The 23,757-nt window shown below is 39.4% G+C and overlaps 1 protein-coding gene and 1 long non-coding RNA gene across 2 annotated transcripts in view; one reads left to right on the top strand and one right to left on the bottom strand.

Moving 5' to 3' along the window:
- On the top strand, positions 1-22,211 carry LOC116585894 (nuclear envelope pore membrane protein POM 121-like). Its single transcript, XM_032335247.1, has 2 exons — positions 1-1,321; positions 22,044-22,211. The coding sequence occupies exons 1-2, from the start codon at positions 96-98 to the stop codon at positions 22,045-22,047; spliced, it is 1,230 nt and encodes a 409-aa protein (XP_032191138.1). The 5' UTR covers positions 1-95; the 3' UTR covers positions 22,048-22,211.
- Positions 2,873-23,757, bottom strand: part of LOC116585896 — a 28,807-nt gene continuing 7,922 nt past the window's right edge. The window contains exons 3-4 of the long non-coding RNA XR_004283798.1: positions 20,365-20,472; positions 2,873-3,055 (exon numbers count right to left, since the gene is read on the bottom strand). This is a non-coding gene — a long non-coding RNA (uncharacterized LOC116585896). The remainder of the gene's footprint in view (positions 3,056-20,364; positions 20,473-23,757) is intronic.

Below are 23,757 nucleotides of genomic sequence, written 5' to 3'. Positions count from 1 at the left end.
TGCGCGCTTTGCCTGGGGCCCCTTTGGCAGCTAACGGAAACCTCTCTGAGCCACTGACTCCATTTGAAGGACGCGACTTTGCAGAACTGCTCCTTATGGGCAGTTACCTGAGCCGGCCTCGCCCTCGGCTGGCAGCCTCTCCTCTGCTGAATGGGGAGCAGCCCGAGGCAACTGAGAGCCTTGGGCCCAGGCCCGCGCATCCCGCCCACGGTGTTCCCCGGGCTGGCCGGGTTCACTCGGCGGCCTCGACCCTGGACGTAGCTCGCAGGCTGTCATACGAGGATCTTGTGGCTTCACCACGTCGGCGGCGGCGGCGACACCGTCGGCGGTTTGCCATAACCCATCGGCGGCAATATCCAATCCAGCAGGCCCGGTGTTTATTTCTGGGGGTCTTTTCCTCTGTGCCCCCGACCAGCCACCCGAAGCCAGCGCTGTCTGCTTGCAGCTCCAAGATGTTCTGCCACTCCGTGATCCTGAGGATGGTATCCGCTAAGGGCAAACTGACGCTCCGTTTGGCTCTGAAGCAGACGGTCATCTGTATGTGGTCCTCACTTTCTGGTCACTTCCCAAATCTGTGCGTAAGGGAGACCTTGGTGAGGGCCCTTGAAGAGAACCGCCAGGTGAGCACCAAGCCTGAGAAGGAGCTGGCCTCCCTGGCCGAGAGCAGGGAAGGGCTGGCCAAGTCAGAGGAAGGACACCCAGTCCCTGAGAAGCAGGATAATCTGAGAAGGGGTGCCGAGGGCAGCCAGAGTGTGCCATCTGCGTTCAGACGGCTGATGGTCAATGGAGTCCTCTCTTCCTTCGTACCCAGGCCTGGGCCTTTGAAGAGAGACTTCTACTCCACGAGCTTAGATGATGGCCTGATTAAGAAATCCCACACCTGCTTTTTGAGCTCATGCAGCAAACGCAATGCCATCACCAGTTCTTACAGTTCCACTCGAGGTGTCCCGCCACAGAGATGCTGCCGATGCACTGCGGGGATCTGGGGCGCAGCCTCCTCCCAGCCCCAGCCACCCACGAAGAAAGCCAGCGAGGAAGGCTGTCATTCTAGCTCTTCAGCCTCAGTAGAACCACAAAGGAAGATCAGGAACGAAAAGGCTGCCGAGGGAGAGGATGGGCAGAAGCAAAGTTTGAGCAATCACTCACCTCCCCCTGACAGTTCCAGGCCCCGGAGGCGCAAGATTCCTCTACTGCGGTCCTCCAGGCGAAATGACCCATTGATCTTGCCTCCACCGCCCCAGCTAGGCTATCGAGTCACCGCTGAAGACCTTGACTTAGAGAAGAGAGCTGCGATCCAGTGGATCAATAAGGTGTTGGAAGGGTAAGACCGAGGTCCCCTCTGACTGCAGCGCCCCTGAGCCTTCCTGTTTGTCTGTGCTCCTCCTCCCCGCCCCCAGCACGAATGAAGAGCGGGAGAGCTTCTGGCAGGTGCAGAACTCACCAGGCCAGGGGGCCTTCCCATAGTTGGGATGGCGGGGCACCTCCATGGGCTGTTTTTCTTGGTTCTCCCTAAACCTCTGCCTTGCTTGGCTTGGCTGTAAAAAATTGACCCTTTCCCCCTGGCTCACCAGGGTCTGTTCCCCAGTACTTTGTGCTGGACCTCACTGGTTCTTTGGAGGAGAATTGTAGGAAACCACCCAAGTTCAGCTATACCCAGGGCACTGTACCTCCGGGTCCAATACAGCCATCAATAGGTTAGCTGTCTCCATAGAGACAATGTTCCATTTCCATCATCATTCTGCCAGATGGTGTCCCTACAAATTGGGTGGCTGAAGCTTGTTAGGCTGGTCCACCCAGGGGTCAGGACCCCTGCAACAGAAGAGGGAAGCTTTGGACTAGTTTTTCTTTGGGCAGGAGCAGGCAAGACACCCACTGCTGCCATAACTGCCCTTTCCCTCCTTCCCCATTTGCTTAATTAGACCCTTGTCAGCCTTTCTCCTTTCTACATGTGAATGCTTGGTGCTGCATGAACATTCAGGAAATGAACAAAGTTGTATGTGTCACCCACATATATAGTCATATGTATTTATATGTCACGTATAGTCATGTATATACATAGTCATATATGTATTATATATTATGTGTATATGTATTATCATATAACATAATGTACATGTAATATATAGTATATATACTACATATGTATAATGATATGAATAATGTATATGTATATATAACACAATACATATGTATAATATAGATGTATATAATACATAATTATAATGTATAACAGTATATTACACACATGTGTAATATATGATATGTACAATAATGTATGTACATATATGTAACATATAATATGTATGGCATATTACATATAGACTATAAAATGTGTATTATATTACACATAACAATAGATATTGAATATATATGTGGTGTTTGTTAATTTGCCGAATGTTTTATGTCTTTGCTCTTTGAACCTAGTGGAGGAAAAAATCGATTTGTGTAAGTAGTTTTTCTACTGTGTCAGGTTTTCTATGGCTCAGCTGATGGGAAAGTAGCACCACTTTTTGCCTCTAGATGCTGATTCCTGATTTTTATGTTCAAGTCCATGGGAAGGCAGTTCACACGCTAGCCTTTTCCCACTTCTGCTTCTCACCTGTCCACCTGACATCACCATGGGCTGGATCCTACCTAGTATATGTTAGGAAATGACGTGTGACAATTAAGTCTTTATTTCCTAAATTTGCTGCAATTTTAGACTTACAGGACAGTTTACACAGACAGTAGAATCTCCGTCTAGTCTTCATTGAGCTTCTCCTAATGTTACCATCTTACCAAACAATTACCGAAGCCAGGAAACTAACAATGATATGATGCTATTAGATGAACTTCAGACTTTAATTGGATTTTCCTTTCTAGTAAAGTTTTCTTTCTGTTCTGGTATCAATACAGAATCCCATGTTGCATTTAGTTGTCATGTGCCCTTAGTCGCCTCCAAACTGACAATTTCTGTCTTAATGCCTTGTGTAGCATTGATATGTCTGAAGAGTACCGATGAGGTATTTTGTAGAGTTTCCCTGGATTTGGATTTCTCTGTTTTCTCAGAAGAACACTGAAATTACAGATTTTTAAGAAAAATCTGAGATGATGTACTCTTCTCAGAATGTCATCTCAGGGGCACATTATGTCTATATGTCTTATGGGAAGTGTTAACCTTGATTACCTGGTTACGGTGGTGTCTGCCAGGGCTCTCCACTGTATATTTTTCCCTGTGTAATAAATATTGGGGGAGGGAATCATACTTTGATGATACAAAAGAATCCTGTTTATCCTTAAACTTTGCATCATCAGTAGATCTTGCCTACAGCAATTATTATTGTGCTGTTTTAATGATGATTTTCTACTTCCTTTGTTTTTTCTACATTTAATTAAAAATTCTTCTCTAGGGAAAGTTCTCTTGATTTATTTGTTTATTCAGTCATTTAAATCTGGATACGCGCATCAATGTTTATTTTGTTCTTTGGGCTATTATCTAATTTTATCACTGTTATTTATTTATTTATTTTTTTGTTCAAATTGTTCTAAATTTCACCATTGTGAACTTATTTCAGGTTAGCTGGTAAGTCCTTTTTAACATGCCTGCATATACATGCATTCCCCCCTTCCCTTTTCTGTAGGATTTATCTTCTAGCCCCATAAGATGCTCCAGGATCATCTTTCACTTTACCTATCCCAGCTCTGGAGTCACCTACCGCTCCAAGGAGCTTTGGTTCCTTTTACTGGAGAGTAAGAGTTAAAAAACAAGATGTGGGCATTCAGGTGTGCTCATTGCTACTAGGAAGTCTCTGCTTCTAGGTTCTCTCAGGAGACAGAATTAGGATGTATATGTTTCTGTTTACATGTTTCTGTTTCTGTTTATACCTATATTTCTATATTTCTTTGTGTGTGTGTGCACAAATGAATCTACACTGATACCTCAGCATATAATTCAGAAATATAGGTTTCATTCTGGAAATGTTCCCCTTTGCTTATGTGTCACTTCTTTCTCCAACAGTTTCTCCAGAGAGACCTGGTCTAATCTATCTATATTATAATTATACTTATTTTTCCAATTTAATATTTGTCCAAATTCAAAATTTGTCCAGTTTAATATGCTTACATAACATCTATAATAGATTTATTTAATTGACAAATCCTACAATACATGTAGTTTTGGAATTGCCAACCCTGTGGGCAACTTATCATTATTATTGTTTGTGTACAATTTCTATTTAATTTCTATTTCTATTTAACCTTACAGTACCCACTGCTTTAACTAAAACATTGCTTTTAAAAATCACTGGGTTCAGCTTTCAGCTTCCTTTCAGTGAGGTTATGTGATCCATTTGTACCACACCAAGATTGATTTCTCACAATCTGCATTCTACTTTGGGTTCCTCCAACAATCTAGTTGATTTTATTTTATTTTATTTTATTTTTTAAAGATTTTATTAATTTATTTGACAGAGGTCACAAGTAGGCAGAAAGGCAGGCAGAGAGAGAGAGGGGGAAGCAGGCTCCCCACAGAGTAGAGAGCCCGATGCAGGGCTCCATCCCAGGACCCTGAGATCACGACCTGAGCCAAAAGCAGAGGCTTTAACCCACTGAGCCACTCAGGTGCCCCAGTCTAGTTGATTTTAATTTGCAAGCAGGAAAACCCATTCTTTTGATGTATACTTTGCTTGTTTTTTGTTGAGTACCTTTTTTTAAAAAAATATTTTTTATTTATTCATTTTTTAGAAAGAGAGCAAGAGCAGGGGCAAGGAACAGACAGGGAGAGAGAGGAGGGAGAGTGAGAGAATCTCCATCAGATTCCACACTGTTTGAGGAGCCTGACTCAGGGCTCAGTCTCATGCCCTGAGGTCATGACCGGAGCTGAAACCAAGAGTCAGAGGCTTAACCAACTGAGCCATCCAGGTGCCTCTTATTGAGAATTTCTGTGTCTGTGTTCATGAGAGACATTGTTTTGAAATTTTATTTTCTTGTGTTGTTTTTGTCTGGTTTTGGTATCAGAATATTACTACTCATATAGAATGAGTTGGGAAGGGTTCCCTCCTGTTGTACCTGGAAGGATTTGTACAATTGTTATAATTTCTTCTTGAAATGCTTGAGAGGGTTTACCATTGAAGCCATGTGGGTCTGGTTTTCTATTTATGGGAAGACTTAAAATGACTAATTCAATATCTTGTAAGTACACTAAGGTTTTCTGATTCTTCTTGAATCATTTTCTGTAATTGGTATCTTTCTGGGAATCTTCCCATTTCATATTAGTTGTCTAATGTGTTGGCATAAAATTATTCATATTTCCTTATCATCCTAATAACTATTGTTAAGGTAGAAAATGATACCCTCTCTTCCATTTCTAACTTTGTGCCTTTCCTCTGTATCTCCATCTGAATGTCTCCCATTCTACATTCTTGCTTTCCTTCTGGTCAGTGTGGTTAAAGGTTGATCAATTGTGTTGATTTTTTTTTTTAAAGATTTTATTTATTTATTTGAAAGAGAGAAATCACAAGTAGGCAGAGAGGCAGGCAGAGAGAGAGGAAGGGAAGCAGGTTCCCCGCTGAGCAGAGAGCCCGATGTGGGACTCGATCCCAGGACCCTGAGATCATGACCTGAGCCGAAGGCAGCGGCTTAACCCACTGAGCCACCCAGGCGTCCCTGTGTTGATTTTTTAAAGAAATCAAATTTCATGGTTTTTGCTGTTTTCTATACTTGTTAATTTAGTTTCCAATATTATTTAATTCTTTCTGCTTCCTTTGGGTTTGCTCTCCTTTATGAGTTACTTCTTTACAAGTTTCTTAAGATGGAAGATTAGGGATTTGAGACCTTTCTCTTTTCTAATTTAGGTATTTTAAGCTACAAATTCCCCCTTTATTGGCAGTAGAAAAATGTTGATTCTATGTTTGGATGACACTCAGTTCAATATATGTTCTAATTTTTCTTTTGATTTTTTTCTTTGACCCATAGTTTATAAGTATGTTCTTGAATTTCCAAATATTTGAGAAGTTTTACACATTTCTTTCTGGTTTTGATTTATAATTCTACTGTGGCCTTAAGCCTACATTTAATGATTTCAATCCTTTTATATTTGTTGAGACATTTTTATGGGCAACCATATGGTCTATTTTGGAAAATGTTCCACAGGTCCTTTAAAAAAGGTATATTCTGCTCTTGGGGGCAGTGTTCAATCAATGTCAAGTCAAGTTTTTGGACAGCTTTGTTGAAGTCTTGATTCTTACTAATTTTCTGTCCAAATTTTCTACCAGTTATTGAGAATGGAGTTTTATGATACTTAACTATAGTTGTCTTATTGTCTATTTTCACTATGAAATGTCCCTCTTTCTTCCTTGTTTTTTTTTTTAAAGATTTATTAATTTATTTTAGAGAGAGCATATGCACGTAAGTGGGGGTAAGGGCAGAGGGAGAGAATCTTCAAGTAGACTCACCACTGAGTACAGAGCCTGTCATGGGGCTCAGTCTCAGGACCTATGAGATCATGACCTGAGCCCAAGCCAAGAGTTGGATGCTCAACTGACTGATCCATCCATGTGCCCCATATCTTTCTCCCTGGTGATATTTGTAGCCTTAAGGTCAGCTTTGCCATATATTGCTATAGTTACTACAGCTTTTTCATGGATACTGTTTGCAGTTAATATCTTTTTCCATTCTCTTAATTTTCAATTATTTGTATATCTGAATCTAAACTGTATCTCCTAGAGTCAGCATATAATTCAGTATTGCTTTTAAAAATCCAGGCTCTGCCCTTTTATTTGGGCATTTTAATCTATTCACATTTATTGTAATTATTGTCTTAGTTGGATTTACTTTTTCCATTTTGCAACTTATTTTCTATTTCTCATTTGTGTTTTTTGTTTTGTTTTTGTTTTTTGCTTCTCTGTTCCTCCTTTACTACATTTGTTCATGTTAAATAGATTTTTTTTTTTAGTGCATCACTTTAATCTCTCTTCCCCCCTTTATTTTTACTATTTTTTTAAAAGTTATTTTCATAGTGGTTGCTCTAAGAATTGCAATATGCATCTTAAATTTTCAAGTATCTACTTCAGGACATGCAGATGGCAAATAAACACATAAAAAGATGTTTCATGTCTTTAGTAGAGAAATGCAAATTAAAACCACAATGATCTACCACTACACACCTATCAGAATGCCTAAAGTAAGTAGTGATAATATCAAATGCTGGTGAGGATGGAAAGAAACTCGGTCATTCATACATTGCTAGTCAAAATGCAAAATGATACAGCCACCCTGGTATTAAGGAGGGCACTTGTGATGAGAACTGGGTGTTATATGCAAGTGAGGAATCACTAAATTCTACACCTAAAACCAATCTTACCATATATTCTAACTAAAAAGAATTTAAATTAAAAAATTGAAACGCAAAAACATGATACAGCCACTCTGGAAAACAGTTTGGCAGTTCTTTTGAAAACCAAAAGTGGACTTAACCATTTGACTGAGCAATTGCACTTGTGGGCATTTGTCACAAAGAAATGAAAACTTATTTCCATGGGGAAGCTTGTTCATCAATGTTTATAGCAGATTTATTCCTGATATTCCCAAACTGGAAACTACCAATAGTGAATAGTTAAAGAACTATGTACAGCCATACTATGAAATACCATTCATCAAGAAGAAGAAATGAACTATTGATATGCACAATGTAGATGGACCTCAAGAAAATTATGATGACAGAATAAAACTAATACCCAAAGGTTACATAACATATGATTCCATTTATGTAACATTCTTGAAATAACAAAAGTATAGAAATAGAGAACAGATTATTAGTTGACAAGGGTTAGGCATGAGGGGGGGAGTGGATTATATATGAAGAGATGTCACAAGGGAGGCTTTTGGTGATGGATTAGTTCTGTATATTGCGTGTGATGGTTGCACAAATCTGCATGTAATAGAACTGCATAGAAGTAAACGCAAATAAATTCATGTAAAATAGTGAAATCTGAATAATAAACTCTAAAATTTTCCTTGTTTTTATGTTGTATTTTAAATTTTCCTTGTTTTTATGTTGTATTTTAGTTATAGAAGATATTGTCATTGAGGGAAGCTGGCTGAAGGGTACTTTGCTCCCCGATTTCCTGCAGATAAAAATTATATAAAAATAAAATTTAAGGGGCACCTGGGTGACTCAGTCAGTTAAGTTTCTGCCTTTGGCTCAGGTCATGAACCCAGGGTCCTGGGATCGAGCCCCACATTGGGCTCCTCCCTCTCCCTCTGAATGTTACTTTCCCTGCTTGTGCTCTCTCTCTCAAATAAATAAAATCCTTAAACAATTTTTTGATTTTTAACTAATAATATACTACAGGAAATGTATAGGGAGAGCCTATGTACTTTTCACCCAGTGTTAGTGTTGTAAATAACTATACCACAACATAAAAAACCAGGAAATTGACATTGGTACAATCCACAAAGCTTACTGATATTTCACCAATTATACATGAATTAGTTGTGTGTGTATATATATAGGTCTATGCAGTTATAGCATGTGAGCTTTATGTAAACGGCACATCTAACATACAAACTGTACCATTACCACAAGACTATCATGCTACACCTTTATAGTCACCCCTCCTCATCCCTAACCCCTATAAACCACTGATCTGTTCTCCATTTTTATAATTGTTATTTCCAAATGTTAGATAAGTGGAGTCATGCACTATGTATCTCTGATACACCAGCACCACCAAACTATTAACTCAATTATGACACTAGCTACCTTGAGATAGGATTAGAGCCCACAGATTAAAAGTTTAGTACCACAAGATTGTTCCCACTTCAGAATCCATTCACAAGTCCTAATTGTTACTGACCCCCTCCTCAAGTTCAATTAATTGCTAGAGTGGCTCACAGAACTCAGGGAAACATTTACTTATTTTTACCATTTTGTTTTAAAGGGTATAGATGAACATTTAGATGAAGAGGTATATAGGGTTGGCTCCAGAAAGGTACTGAGTGCAGTAGCTTCTGTCCCCCTAGCATGTGCCACCTTCCAGGTATATGATGTGTTCACCAAATTGGAAACTCTCCAAATCCTGCCCTCTTGGATTTTTAATGGAGACTTCATTACAGTGGAACAATTGGGTAAATCACTGGTCATTAGTGATTGAACTCAATCTCTAGCCCCTCTCCCCTCCCTAGTGGTCAGGGGATGAGGTTGAAAGTTCTAACGCCCTGGCAGCCAGCCTCTACTCTTAGATTACTTAAGAGCTTTCCAAAAGTCACTTCCTTAACATACTAGGGTGTGGTGGGAAGGGGCTTATTATGAATAACAAAACATTCCTTTCACCTTTATTGCCTTGATGCTATTTCAGGAACTGAAGACAAAAGACAAAACATAACAAAAGATGCTCCCATTACTCTTTTTCCTTAGGAAACCCAAGGATTTTAGGAACTTTTTGCCAGAAGTAAGACAAAGATCAAATATATGTTTCTTATAAGTCAAGTCATGATATCTTTTAGAGACTGGCTTTATTCACTTAGCATAATTTCTTGAGGTTTATTCAAATTGTGTATATCAATAGTCATTCCTTTTTACTGCTAAATCATATTCCATTTATGTACCACATAAATGGATGTACCACAGTTTGACTATGCACTCATTGAAAAATCTTTGGGTAAAAGAGGTAAAGGATCTGTACTCGAGGAACTACAGAACACTCATGAAAGAAATTGAAGAAGACACAAAAAGGTGGAAGACCATTCAACGCACTTGGATTGGAAGAATAAACATTGTTAAAATGTCTATACTGCCTAGAGCAATCTATACTTTCAATGACATTCCAATCAAAATTCCACTGGCATTTTTCAAAGAGCTGGAGCAAACAATCCTAAAATTTGTATGGAATCAGAAGAGACCCTGAATTGCTAAGGAAATGTTGAAAAAGAAAGACAAAACTGGGGGCATCATGTTACCTGATTTCAAGCTTAACTACAAAGCTGTGATCACCAAGACAGCATGTTACCAGCATAAAACAGACGCATAGACCAGTGGAACAGCAGAGAGCCCAGATATGGACCCTCAACTCTATGGTCAAATAATCTTCGACAAAGCAAGAATAAATATACAGTGGAAAAAAGAAAGTCTCTTCAATAAATGGTGCTGGGAAAATTGGACAGCTATATGTAGAAGAATGAAACTCAACCATTCTCTTACACCATACACAAAGATAAACTCAAAATGGATAAAAGACCTCAACGTGAGGCAGGAATCCATCAGAATCCTAGAGGAGAACATAGGCAGTAACCTCTCCAACATCGGCCAGAGCAACTTCTTTCAAGATATGTCTCCAAAGGCAAAGGAAACAAAAGTGAAAATGAATTTTTGAGACTTTGTCAAGATCAAAAGCTTCTGCACAGCAAAGGAAAGAGTCAGTAAAACAAAGAAGCAACCCATGGAATGGGAGAAAATATTTGCAAATGACAACACAGACAAAGGGCTTATATCTAGGATCTATAAAGAACTCCTCAAACTCGATACACACAAAACAGATAATCATGTCAAAAAATGGGCAGAAGACATGAACAGACACTTCCCAATGAAGACATACAAAGGGCTATCAGACACATGAAAAAATGTTCATCATCACTAGCCATCAGGGAGATTCAAATCAAAACCACATTGAGATACCACCTTACACCAATTAGAATGGCCAAAATTAACAAGACAGGAAACAACGTGTGTTGGAGAGAATGTGGAGAAAGGGAAACCCTCTTACACTGTTGGTGGGAATGCAAGTTGGTGCAGCCACTTTGGAAAATAGTGTGGAGATTCCTTCGGAAATTAAAAATAGAGCTTCTCTATTACCCTGCAATTGCACTATGGGTATTTACCCCAAAGATACAGATGTACTGAAAAGAAGGGCCATCTGTACCCAAATGTTCATGGTAGCAATGGCCACAGTCGCCAAACTGTGGAAAGAACCAAGATGCCCTTCAATGGACAAGGAAGATGTGGTCCATATATACTATGGAGTATTGTGCCTCCATCAGAAAGGAGGAATACCCAACTTTTGTATCAACATGGACAGGACTGGAAAAGATCATGCTGAGTGAAATAAGTCAAGCAGAGAGAGTCAGTTATCCTATGGTTTTGTTTATTTGTGGAGCATAAGAAATAGCATGGAGGACATGGGGAGATAGAAAGAAGAAGGGAGTTGGGGGAAATTGGAGGAGGAGACAAACCATGAGAGACTGTGGACTCTGAAAAATAATCTGAGGGTTTTGGAGGGGTCAGGGGTGGGAGATTGGGTGAGCCTGGTGGTGGGTATTACAGAGGGCACATATTGCATGGAGCACTGGGTGCTCCATGAATTCTGGAACACTGGAAATAAATCTAAAAAATAAATAAAGATTAAAAAAAGAAAAATATTTGGGTAGTTTCCAGTTTAAGGTTATCAGGAATAAAGCTGCTATAAACATTTATAAATAAGTTTCTTCCTGAGAGGATGGCAGAGTAGTAGCAGGACCCTATGCTTGTATCATCCCTGGAACACAGCTGGATAATGACAAAATCATTCTGAACAACCAAGAAATTGATCTGAGAGTTGATGGAGCAAACTGCACAACTAGAGGGAGAGAGAAGGCCACACCATGGAAGGTAGGATGTATGAAGACATGATTTGGGGAAGAAAAGGCCTGTGGGTGCTGTGGAGGGGAGGGAGCCCTGATCACAGAGAGAGGTGAGAAAGAAGAGGAGAGAGAGGAGCGCATAAAGATCACACAAGGAAAATAATTTCCCAGTGCCACCAACTGGGAAAAGGAGTGGGGCTGATTATTATGAGTTTTTATCAGCAGAGCTCAAAGACTGGTTTTAGAGATCCACACCCTGGCTGGTGTTGAATCTGGTGGGTGCTGCAGTGCTTCTGTGGAAAAGGAGGGTAGAGACCCAGAAGCAGATCTGCGAATCCCCTGGGACACACTAGGAGAGACAGTTTCCTGTTCTTGGAGTGCAACTGGGAGAGGTGTCATTGCTCTGAGGGGACAAAAGAACTGGCAGGTGACATTGAACTCTCCCACCCCTTAGCACTAGGGCAGAGATACAAGCTCAGGGTGGCTAACCTGGACATTGGTTTTTTGCTGTGCTTTACTCTAAACTCCAAGCTCCAGTGCGTTGGTGCAATGGCCCTTCTGGGACAAACCTGCTCTAACCCCAGAGTGACAAGACTTTTTCCCAGAGGACTGGTGTGGGTCTGTGCCACAATGAGTCCCAAAAATTTAGAGTTTTAAAACTCATCTGGTGAAGGCAGGTATCTGAGGGATGCCTGGGACATATGAGGGGAGATTGTTTGCTCTTCTTTTAGGGCTTCTGGACATCAACAGGAGCAAATTCCCCTCTCTGGGGACAAGGAAAGGGCTGGTACCATTTTTTTCCTCCCCTCTCCATCAGCATGGACTGAGTTCAGTGAGCAGGACAGCACCAACAATGGAGACCTGAGCCTCTTACACAAAGCCATGTCCTCCTGCATTCATCAGGTGCTTCTTTACTATGGTAAGTTTGCCTGGGAACCAGAGCAGAGGTCCCCTCCCCCAGAAGACCAGTACAAACCCTCTGCATGCAAGTCTACTGACCATAGAGTGCTATAAAGCTTTAGCTTTAGTGGAACTAGCATCAGATCCCTCTTAACAAGCAGACCAGTGTAAACCTAGTTAAAACTCATCAGACTCTGGACAAGGTACCAAAACTCCCCACTGTAGGCAAGGAGAAACTCTGCAAAGGGTTGATCTGAGGGAACGAGCAGGCATAACTCAGTAGCAGAGTGCACACAGAATATACCAGAAACACTTCCCAAAGAACCATGTCCTGGACAGTATATGACCTCTCCTTAAAAAGTCATTATTCTCTTGAGCAGGAAATATAACAGGCTTTCCTAACACAAAGAAGGGAACAGAAACCTAGACAAAATGCCAAGATGGAAGAATTTATCCCAAAAGGAAGGACAAGAAAGGGTCAAGGCCAGGGATCTAATTGAACAGATATAAGTAATACACCTGATCCAGATTTTAAAACAACAATCAATCCTAAGGGTATTGAGAAAAGCATAGTGACAAGGGAGTTGCTTACCACAGAGATAAGAGACCCAGAAATTAGTTAGGCCAAAATAAAAAATGCTGTAACTGAAATGTGAAACAGCTGGATGTAGGGATACATGGATGGAAGAAACAGAATACGAGTAAGTGATATAGAAGATAAAATTTGGAAAACAATGAAGCTTAACAGAAGAGGAAAAATATTTGATCACGAGTGTAGATTTATGGAAATCAGCAACTCCATAAAGCATAACATTCCTATCACAGAAGTCCCAGAAGGAGAAGAGAGGGGAAAAGGGGCAAAGCATTATTTGAGCAAATTATAGCTAAAAACTTCCCTTATCTTGGGGAGGAAACAGACATCAGATCTGGGAGACACAGAGAATTCCCATCAAAATCAACAAGAGCAGGCCAATATGAAGACATATCATAGTAAAATTTGTAAAATATAGAGATAAGGAAAAAATCCTAAAAGCAGCAAGACAAAAGAAATCCCTAAATTATAAAGGAAGACAAATAAGATTAGCAGTAGATCTCTCCACAGAAACTTGGCAGGTCAGATAGAAGTGGCATGATACATTCAACACGCTAAAGAGGAAAAATAAGCAACCAAGAATACTCTATCCTTTCATTCAGGACAGAAGGAGAGATAAAGAAGTTCCCAGACAAAAATTAAAGGTGTTCATGACCACTAAACCAGCCCTGCAAAAAATATTAAAGGGGACCATTTTAGTGGGAGAGAAAGACCAAAAGTGACAAAGACCAGAAAGGAACAGAGACAATCTACAGGAACAGTGAATTTACAGGTAATACAAAGGTACTAAGTTCATATCTATCAATAAGCACTCTAAATGTAAATGGATTAAATGCTACAATCAAAAGATACAGGGTATCATAATCGATAAAAAAAAAATGACCCATCTATATGCTGCCCACAAGAGACTCATTTTAGACGTAAACACCAGCAGATTGAAAGTGAGGGGATGGATTGAAAGTGAGGGGATTACCATCATGATTACGTAATGGATGTCAAAAGAAAACCAGAGTAGCCAGACTTATTGTCATTGTTTAAAGAACTAGAACAAACAATCCTAAAATTTGTATGGAACTACAAAAGACCTTGAATACCACAGCAATCTTGAAAAAGAAAAACAAAATTGGAGGTATCACAATTCTATACTTCCAAGTTATATGACAAAGCTGTAATCACCAAGACAGTGTGGTACTGGCACAAAAAATAGACACATAGATCAATGGAACAAAATAGAAAGCCCAGAAGTAAACCCATAGTTGTATGGCCAATTAATCTTCAACAACTGAGGCAAGACAATTCCTTGGGAAAAAGAATCTCTTCAACAAAAGATGTTGGGGAGAACTGGACAGCTACATGCAGAAGAATGAAACTGGACCACTTTCTGACACTATACACAAAAGCAAACTCAGAATGGATTAAGAATTTAAATGTGAGACCTGAAACCATAAAAATCCTTGGTGAGAACACAGGCAATAATTTCTCTGACATTGGTCATAATGACATCTTTCTAGATAAGTCTCCTGAGCAAGGGAAATAAAAGCAAAAGTGAACTTTTGGGACTACATCAAAATAAAAAGATTCCGTACAGCAAAAGAAACAACCAACAAAACTAAATGACAACCTATGGGATGGGAGAAGATATTTACAAATGACTTATCTGATAAAGGGTTAGATTATATTCAAAATATATAGAGAATGGATATAATCCAACACCCAGAAAACAAATAATCTAACTTAAAAATGGGCACAAGACATGAAAAGACATTTCCCCAAAGAAGATACACTGATGTCCAAGAAACCATGAAACCATGTTCGAAATCACGCATCCTCTAGGAAATGGAAATCAAAACCACATTGATATCACCTTGCACCTGTCAGAATGGCTAAAGTAAAAGACACAAAAAACAACAAATGTTGGTGAAGATGTGCAGAAAAGGGAACCCCCATGCACTTGGTGGGAAGCTGATAGATCCACTGTGGATAATAGTATGGAGAGTCCTTAAAAAACTAAAACCAGAACCATCCTATGATCCAACAATCACATTATAGGGTTTTACCTGAGAACTACAAAAACACTAATTCAAAGGGATACATGCATCCCTATATTTATTGCAGCATTATTTACAATAGTAAAACCATAGAAAACCTAATTGCCCACCGATAGATGAATGGATAAGAGAGATGTGGGTGGGAGAATGGGTGAAATAGGTAAAGGGATTAAGAGATACATCCCTTTTTTATTTTTTAAAGATTTATTTATTTATTGGAGAGAGCCAATGTGGGAGGGCCAGAAGGAGCAGGAGAGAGAGAAGATCCCAAGCCGACTCCACGCTGAGCCCTGAGCCTGATGTGGGGGCTCCATCTCAGGACCCTGACCATGAATTGAGGTGAAATCAAGAGTTAGAGAGCCTTGCTGGAGGGGCAATGGTGGACAAGATTTTGGATCTAGGGAACAGAAAATAATCCACTTCTGCCAGATGAATGACCTTGGGCAAATCAGTTTAATTCTGCCAAAATGTATTTTGGCATCCAAAAATTGGATACAGCTACATGAAAGCCTCATGTGAGGTGAATATGTATTCCTCTGTGAAAGGTTTGTTGGTTTTTAAATAGATAGCACTGTGTAAATGTAGGCTATTGTTTTGTACTGCCAATTGCCAAATATACTACTTAATTCTATCCATCTACACAAACCAGTATAGCCTGCCAATGGTCTTTTCAATAGTCAATGATTTATGAATAAAGTGATTTTCCTTAAAAAAAAAAAAAAGAGTTGGACGTTTTAATTGACTGAGCTAACCAGGTGCCCCTAAGAGTACACACTGAGCACTGAGTAGTATATGGAATTGCTGAATTACTATATTGTACAATTGAAACAAATATAACACTATGTTATCTACACCAGAATTAAAAAAAATGAAAAGAATCCAACAAACAAAACAACCTATAAATGAATTTAGGAAGAACTGACATCTTTATTATGTTGAGATTTTTGGTTCTTGCCTGTGGTATGTCTCTCCAAGAACTGAGGTCATCTTTGATTTCTTTCATTTGCATTTTGTAATTTTTATCACACAGATCCTGTTCATATTTTGTTAGATTTATACCCGAGGATTTCATTTTCTCTGAAGCAATTACAACTGGTATTGTGGCTTTGCTTTTGGTTTCTACCTATTCATCATCAGTATATAAAAATGCAATTCATCTTTGTGTATTTATCTAGTATCTTGAGAGCAGGCCAAGCTCAATAATTTGGTTTAGGGGCATTTATTTTACAGATTCTCCTGGGATTTTCTACACAGACCATCATGCCATTTGGAAATGGATTTATTTTTCCTTTTCAATCAATATCCCTTCTATTGCTTTTAAGTGCCTTATTACAGTGGCTAGAACTTTCCATGTCAAATAATAATGAGAGCCAAAATTCTTGCCTTGTTCCCAATCTTCGAGGAAAAGCATTCAGCCTTTTACCATTAATTATGATGTTGGTTGTAGATTTTTTTTTTTTGTAAGCTATTCTTTATGAGGTTGGGGATGACCATTTCTATTCCTACTGTAGTAAGATTTTTTTTTTTTAATCAGGAATATGGCTGTTGAATTTTGTTAAGTACTTTTTTGTGCCAACGGATATGATCATACAATATTTTTCTTCTTTGGCCTGTGTAGATATGGTGGATTATATTGATTGGTGTTAGAATAATGAACCAGTCTTGCATACCTGGAATAAATTAAATTCCACTTCTTCATGATGTATTATTATTATTATTAAAAATTTATTTATTTATGTATTTATTAGAGAGAGAGAGCATGCACAAGTAGGCAGAGAGGCAGGCAGAGGCAGAGAGAGAAGCAGGCTCCCTGTGGAGCAAGGAGCCCAATGCGGGGCTGGATTCCAGGACCATGGGATCATGGCCTGAGCCTAAGGCAGCGGCTTAACTGACTGAGCCACCCAGCTGTCCCTTCATGATGTATTATTATTTGTATACATTGTTGGATTTGATTTGCTATAATTTTGTTAAAAACTTTTGTACCTACATCCATGAGAGATTTGGTCTTTTATGTACTGTATTTATCTGATTTTGGTATCACACTCAAAACACTGGTTGCAAAAAACAATTTGAAAAATATTCCCTTCTTATATTTTATGGATAATATTGTACAAAATTAGCATTAATTCTTCCTCAAATATTTGGTAAAATACTCCAGTGAAACTATCTGGGTTCAAGAATTTCTCTTGGGGAGACTTATAGTTACAGATCCAATTTTTTAGTCGTTTTAGGAATAGTCATGTTATCTACTTCATCTTGGCTTAATTTTGGTAGTTTGTGGTTTTGAAGAATTGCTCCATTCCTTTAAGTTGTCAAATTTATGAGCATAAATTTGTTCATAGTATTCCCTCATTATTCTTTTTATGGATGCAAGATCTGTTGTGATATTTTCTTTAATTACTGACAATTGGTTAATTCCTTATATCAATCTTGATAACATTTGTTGATTTTTTTTTCGGTAAAGTAAGTTTTGTTTAATTAATTTTATCTCTTTTCCTGTTTCAATTCATTGACTGCTGCTTTTATTTTTATTCGTTCCCTTTGCTTGCTTGGTCTTTAATTTTTGTTCTTTCTCTAATTTCTGGAGACAGGAACTTAGATTATTGAGTTCTACTGAGTTTTCTTTTCTAATATAAACATTTATTGCTTTAAGTACCTCTCTGAGCTCTGTGTTAGCTGCATGCCACAAATTTTGGTACCTTGTGTTTTCAGGTTTATTTTTTGTGGCACTCCCTCTTTGATTATTTAGAAGTATGTTGCCTGATTTTCAAATATTCGGAATTTTTGTTGTTGTTGTTGTTGTCATTCTGTATTTGATTTCTTGTTCTTGTCTAGTATGGCCAGAGAACATACTCTATGATTTCTACCCCTTTAAATTTGTTAAGGCTTGTTTTAGGACCCTAGATTAAAGGTTGCCTTGATAAATATTCTATGGATGTCAGAAAAGAATGTGTGTTTTACTGTCTTGGAAATGTTCTATAAATGTCAATCAAATCCTTTTTGTTGATAGCATTCCTGAGTTCTATTTTGCTGATTTTCTGTGTTAGTTTTATCAGTTGATAAATGAGGACCGAAGTCCCCAACTATACTTGTGACTTTGTCTATTTCTCCTTTCAACTTTCAGATTTTTGTTTCATGTACTCTGAAGCTTTATTGTTCGGCACATACACATTTAGAGTTGTTGTATCTTCTTATTGGATAGATCCTCTTGTTATTATGTAACATACCTCTTAGTGGATAGATCCTTTTGTTACTATGTAACGTACCTACCTCTTTGTCCCTACTAACAGCTAAAACCTACTTTATCTGATATTAGTACAGCCTTTCCCGATGAAAAAAATGTTTGCATGCTTTTTCTTTTTTTCCCTTTATTTCTTTCTTTTCTTTTTTTCTTTTTTTACTTTTCAGCCTATTTATATCATTATGTTTGAAGTGAGTTTTTGCAGGCAGCATACGCTCAGGTCTGCCAAGCTCTTTCAATTTGTGTATTCAGACCATAGACATTTAAAGTAATTATTGGTATAACAGGGCATGCTTCTGTCATTTTCTTGTTTGTTGTCTGCCCCCTATATTTCTCATTCTTCTGTTATTTTTTCCCCTTCCATTCTGTGAGTTACCTGAGCATTTAGAGTTCAATTTTGATTTATTTATCATGTTCTTCAGCACATTACATTTTCTGTAATTTTCTTAGTAGTTGCTTGGTATAATCTTACACATGTGCAACCACAGCCTACCGGTGTTGATGTCTTACCATTTTAAGTGAAATGTAGAAACTTGACTTACCTTATCCTCACTTTTAAAATACAAGTATTTCCACTATATACACTGAGCACCAGATTAGATGATGGTTACGTTTGCTTCAACCATAAAATGTGATTAAAGAAACTCATGAGGTAAAGGACTGTGCATTATATTCACTTCTATTTTTACTCATTCTATTTCTTCTCTGAAGTTCTCAACCTCTGTTACTATTTTCTTTCTATTTGGAGATCTTCCTCTCTGTTAACAATAAATTCTCTTAGTTTTCTTTTGTCCTAGAATATCATTATTATTTCCCATTCATTCCTGAAAGAAGGACATGGGATTCAAAACACAGTTTTTTGCTTTCAGCACTTGAAAAATGTGCCATTTCTTTTTGGACTCCATTGTTTTAGATGAGAAATCTGTTGTCATTGAAATTGGCCCTCCTTCCTATGCAATATCTCACTTCTCTCTGGCTTTTTAAAAATTGTATTCTTGTTAGTTTTCACGAGTTTGTTAGCTTTTAGAAGTTTAATTATGTTGTGTGTTGGCATGGATTTTGGGATTTGCTCAACTTCTTGAATCTGTAAGTTTCTCTCTTTTGCCAGATTTGCCAATGGGCTTTTCTGCCATTATTTCTTCCAATACATATTCATTTCCACACTTTGTCCTCTCCTACTTCTGGGGCTCTCCTAATGTGAGTTCTGTGAATGCTAGACCTCCTTTTTCTATAGTCTTTTAAGTTCCTGAGGGTCGTTTGTTTGTTTGTTTTTGTCAACTATGTTCTTTTTGCACAGACTGGGTAAGTTCTACTGATTTGTTTTCATGTTCATTGATGCTGTTCTCTGTCATTTTCACTTACTATCAAGTCTATCTAGCAAGTTTTAAAATTTTATCGCATTTCAGTTGTACAATCTCCACTTGGTTTTTTTTTCCCATTTTGTTCTTTATAAGTTCTCTTTCATTCTTTAAAATTTTATTTTTTTATTTGTTTCAAGAGAGAATTTGTAATTGATTATTGAAGCATATTTATGCCAACTGCTTTAAAATCCTTGTCCACTGGGGTTGCTGGGTGCCTTAGTTGGTTGAACGTCTGCCTTCAGCTCAGGTCATAATCCCAGAATCCTGAGACCAAGCCCAGCATCTGACTCCCTGCACCCTGCTTCTCCCTCTCCCTCTGCTGCTCCCCTGCTTGTGCACTCTCTCTCACTTTGTCACATAAATAAATAAAATCTTAAAAAAAACCAAACAAACAACACAAACCAACCCAACGAAATCCTTGTCTGACAATCCATATTACTTATCTTGGTATTAGTGTCAGCCAGTTTTCTTTTCTTAATCGAATTGCGGTTTCACTGGTTTTTGGTATGAGGAATGATTTTTCTGTTATGTCCTCAGTGTTTTTGTCATGATGTTGAGATTCTTTACCCCATTTTAGTCTTCTGTTTAGCAGGTGGTTTTGCTGTTTAGGGTTAGCCTTTAGATTCCTACCTATTTTTTGTGAGCTTGACAGTATAGCTTCAGTCTTGCAATGCTGTTCTGATCTGCTTCATTCTTCTGGGGCTCCAGGGACTCCTGCTCAATTCCCACTGGTGTTGTCTGTGGGGACAGGGAGTGTTCAACTGGGTTATCTGGTGTCCCTGTTGAAGAGGGGGGTTGGGTCACCTTCTGTTGAAGAGGGGGGTTGGGTCAGAGGCCATTTCTTTTGGGTCTACTTATGCCATGGGTAAAGAAAGGGTAGGGAGACCCAGGGCTTTGCTGCTGCCGCTGCCATGAGCAGTTGGGGCTGCTTTCTGATGACTCAGTTGTGGAGTGAGGGTTTAATTTCCTCAGTCTCTGTTGGGATTCTCCTTTCTTGTCCTTTGGCCAGTGAAAGCAGGATTTTATTATTGTTATGGTTTTGTATACACCCATTGGTAGTTCCATGTTCCAAACCTCTCTGACCTGGATATATATGAGAGATTAATATATAAGTCCTGGATATATATGAGAGATTAAACACATACACATGTGCGTACACACACACACACACACACACACACACACACACACAGGGAACTCACCACATGTCACTCCTCAAATCACGAGGTTCCTAGTCAGTTTACTTTTATTTTTCCAGACTTTAGAGTGTCTTTTTACCGTTGTTTGCAATAATAATAATTTCTGAGGTATTCTGTTGCACGAGAAGGGAGAAGCAGGAAATAGTAAGTTTATGTCATCTTGTTATGGTGCTGGTGTCGCTAACATTGCCTTTGAGGAGAGGCTTTGCTGACCACCTCACTCTGACACTCTGGAAGTCCTATCCCCAAATCAGTTTAATTGTACATTTTCTGACAAAAGTCTCATTTATCCCATACTTGTATCCTCTTCTCAAGGGTCCTAGCACAGTCCCAATACCCCTCAACTATTCCCATGAATTTTAACTGTTACTTAAAATCTGCTTTTTAAATGGGTAAAGAAACTAATTATATTACATAAACATTTGGGGGATCATTTTTTCCTGTATTCCTGGTCTGTTCTCTAGGTTCACCTTTGTTCTTGCTGAAATTATTCTTCAATAATTTCTTCAGTGAGGCTGTATGGGAGTAAGTTCTCTTGATTATTTTGTATCTTCAATGACTTTTTTTCCCCCCAAAAGACTTTTTTTATTTGACAGACAGAGACCACAAGTAGGCAGAGAGAGAGGGGGAAGCAGGCTCCCAGGGAGCCTGATGCAGGGCTCGATCCCAGAACCCCAGGCAGAGGCTTTAACCCACTGAGCCACCCAGGTGCCCCTCTTCAATGACTTTTTTTAGACCTTACTTTTGAAATATAGACAGGTATAAAGTTTTTAGGCTGATACATATATCCCCTGATATATCCCACTGATATATCCCCTGATATCCCACACTGATATCAGGGCATGGTTATCTGAAGACACTGTAAATTTTGAGTCTTTGGGCAAGTACTTTCCCATGGACAAGATTTTGTGTTCTGGTGCCATAGTCAGTAATCGAAATGTGGACTCGTATGTGTTGGGTAAGTTACTAATCCTGTTTCCTTAAAGATAAAAGGGGGATAATCATAAGAGTTACAGAATGCTTCTATAAGTCTCCCATGATGTCAAGTGCTTTGCCATTATTACCCTTTTTATTCCTCATGTAGTTCACTATTATTTTTGTCTTTTATAGATGATGGAGCTAAGATCCAGAGCAAACTTGAGGACCATGACATCATGACTCTTCTGCATATGAGCTAACCCTCAAATCTGAGTGTCTAGGCTTTACTCTGTGCTTGTAGTGCAATATTACATTCCATGTAGGGTCATTTTGATACTTAAATAAGATAATCATCTAAAGTGCTAACTGTGGTATGTGCCTTTTACTTGTGTTTGGTACATTTTATCCCTTATGACTTCTTCCTCCTCTGCTGGCCATATCTGCGGCCCCACACTCCCTTAGAAAATCCTCCCATTCCCCTTGGGTGTCATGGGAATGCTCATGTATTGGCTGAGGCTGACCAGACAGATGCTTCTCAACTTCTCATTCCTCAAGCCGCCAACAGAGGTGCTGGCCTTCATGTAGAGCCCACAGGAGCACTGCTTCCTCCCCCCAGATCTACTGTCTGGGTCATGACATGGAAGCATCTGCATTTATGTCCAGAGCATCATAAAATCTCTCTTCAGTAACATCATCAACGTCTCCATAGGTGCTCAGATCAGTATATGGGATTGAATTGAGGAGAGAGGTCAGTCTTTTGTTCTAGACACCTTCCTCCTGTCTTGCCTGTGTCCCCTCCTCCAAATTTCCCTTGTCTTCTTATCCCATTGTCCCACTCACAGCCACTCATCTTCTCCATTGCTAGCTTTTTTGAATCAAACTTGGTTTCCTGCTCGAGGATGGTGAGAGACACAGGGCAGAGCTTCAGCAGTTCAAAATAAAGGAGAACAAGGTGCCTGAGACCTGAATCAGAGGTAATTCCTGAAAGACAAGGGGTAGGTTGAGGCAAGGTGTGCCACCAGAGGACTCTGTGAAGGCAGTGCCAGAGGAGGGCTAAATTGTTCTAGACTGGACAGAGACAGATCTGCTGGGAGGAGAGCTTAGTGTTAGAGAGAGGAATGATCCCGCAAGTGCCTTTCGAGGGTATTAAGGAGGGGGAGGTCCCATAGCAGCATCTCTTGGGCTGTTCACTGTGGAATGACAGACATGTGACAGGCACAGTAAGACCCTTACTGCATTTGTTTACTACAATCAATGCTGAGTCCCAGGGTGTGGCTGTAACCAGGGGACTGAGAAAGTTGACTGTGTCCAGAGCTCCTGGTCATTCCCCTAGCAGTGATCAAATAGATACAAAACAGGCTGGCCCTCAGCTCAGGGCCTCCAGATATAATGGATGATTCAGAGGACATGCCAAATGCCACATGGCTTATGTGCAAAGGGCAGTGTCTAGTACAGCTTGAGAGATCCTGGGTTCCTGGAGGGGTAGATGCTGACCTGAGGCAGGAGTCTCCCCTGCTGCCACTTCTGAATGGTCTCCTGAAAAGCACAATGCTCTGGCTTCTGCAGGTGAGACACTCTCCCAGAGGCATTAGGTTTATTATCTGAGATGCTGCATTTTGCCCTGAGAGGCAGGGCCTGGATCTTTCCTGAAGGATGTGGCTACCCCACATCTTTTAAACCAAGGTGTCCACGGACAAGTGGGTAGGTACAGAATGGCAGATGAGAGCCAGGTAAAAAAGGGAAGCCTGGGGACCAGTGCTTATTTCCCTGTTAAGTCAGTGGAGTCAAAAGAGGTAGGTATGCCGCCTTTTACAATGCAGCTTTCAAAAAAACAAAACAAAAAACCAACTTCTTTCCCCCCTTCTTCCCCTGCATTTATCCAATGTTAACAACATTCTCAAATGAA

This window comes from Mustela erminea, chromosome 3, assembly GCF_009829155.1.
Source record: "Mustela erminea isolate mMusErm1 chromosome 3, mMusErm1.Pri, whole genome shotgun sequence".
NCBI lineage: Eukaryota > Metazoa > Chordata > Mammalia > Carnivora > Mustelidae > Mustela > Mustela erminea.
This window is presented reverse-complemented; position numbering and strand designations above follow the sequence as displayed.

Excerpts from the sequence above, each read along its gene's own strand:
- LOC116585894 (XM_032335247.1), top strand. The coding sequence starts at position 96 with ATGGGCAGTTACCTGAGCCGGCCTCGCCCTCGGCTGGCAGCCTCTCCT.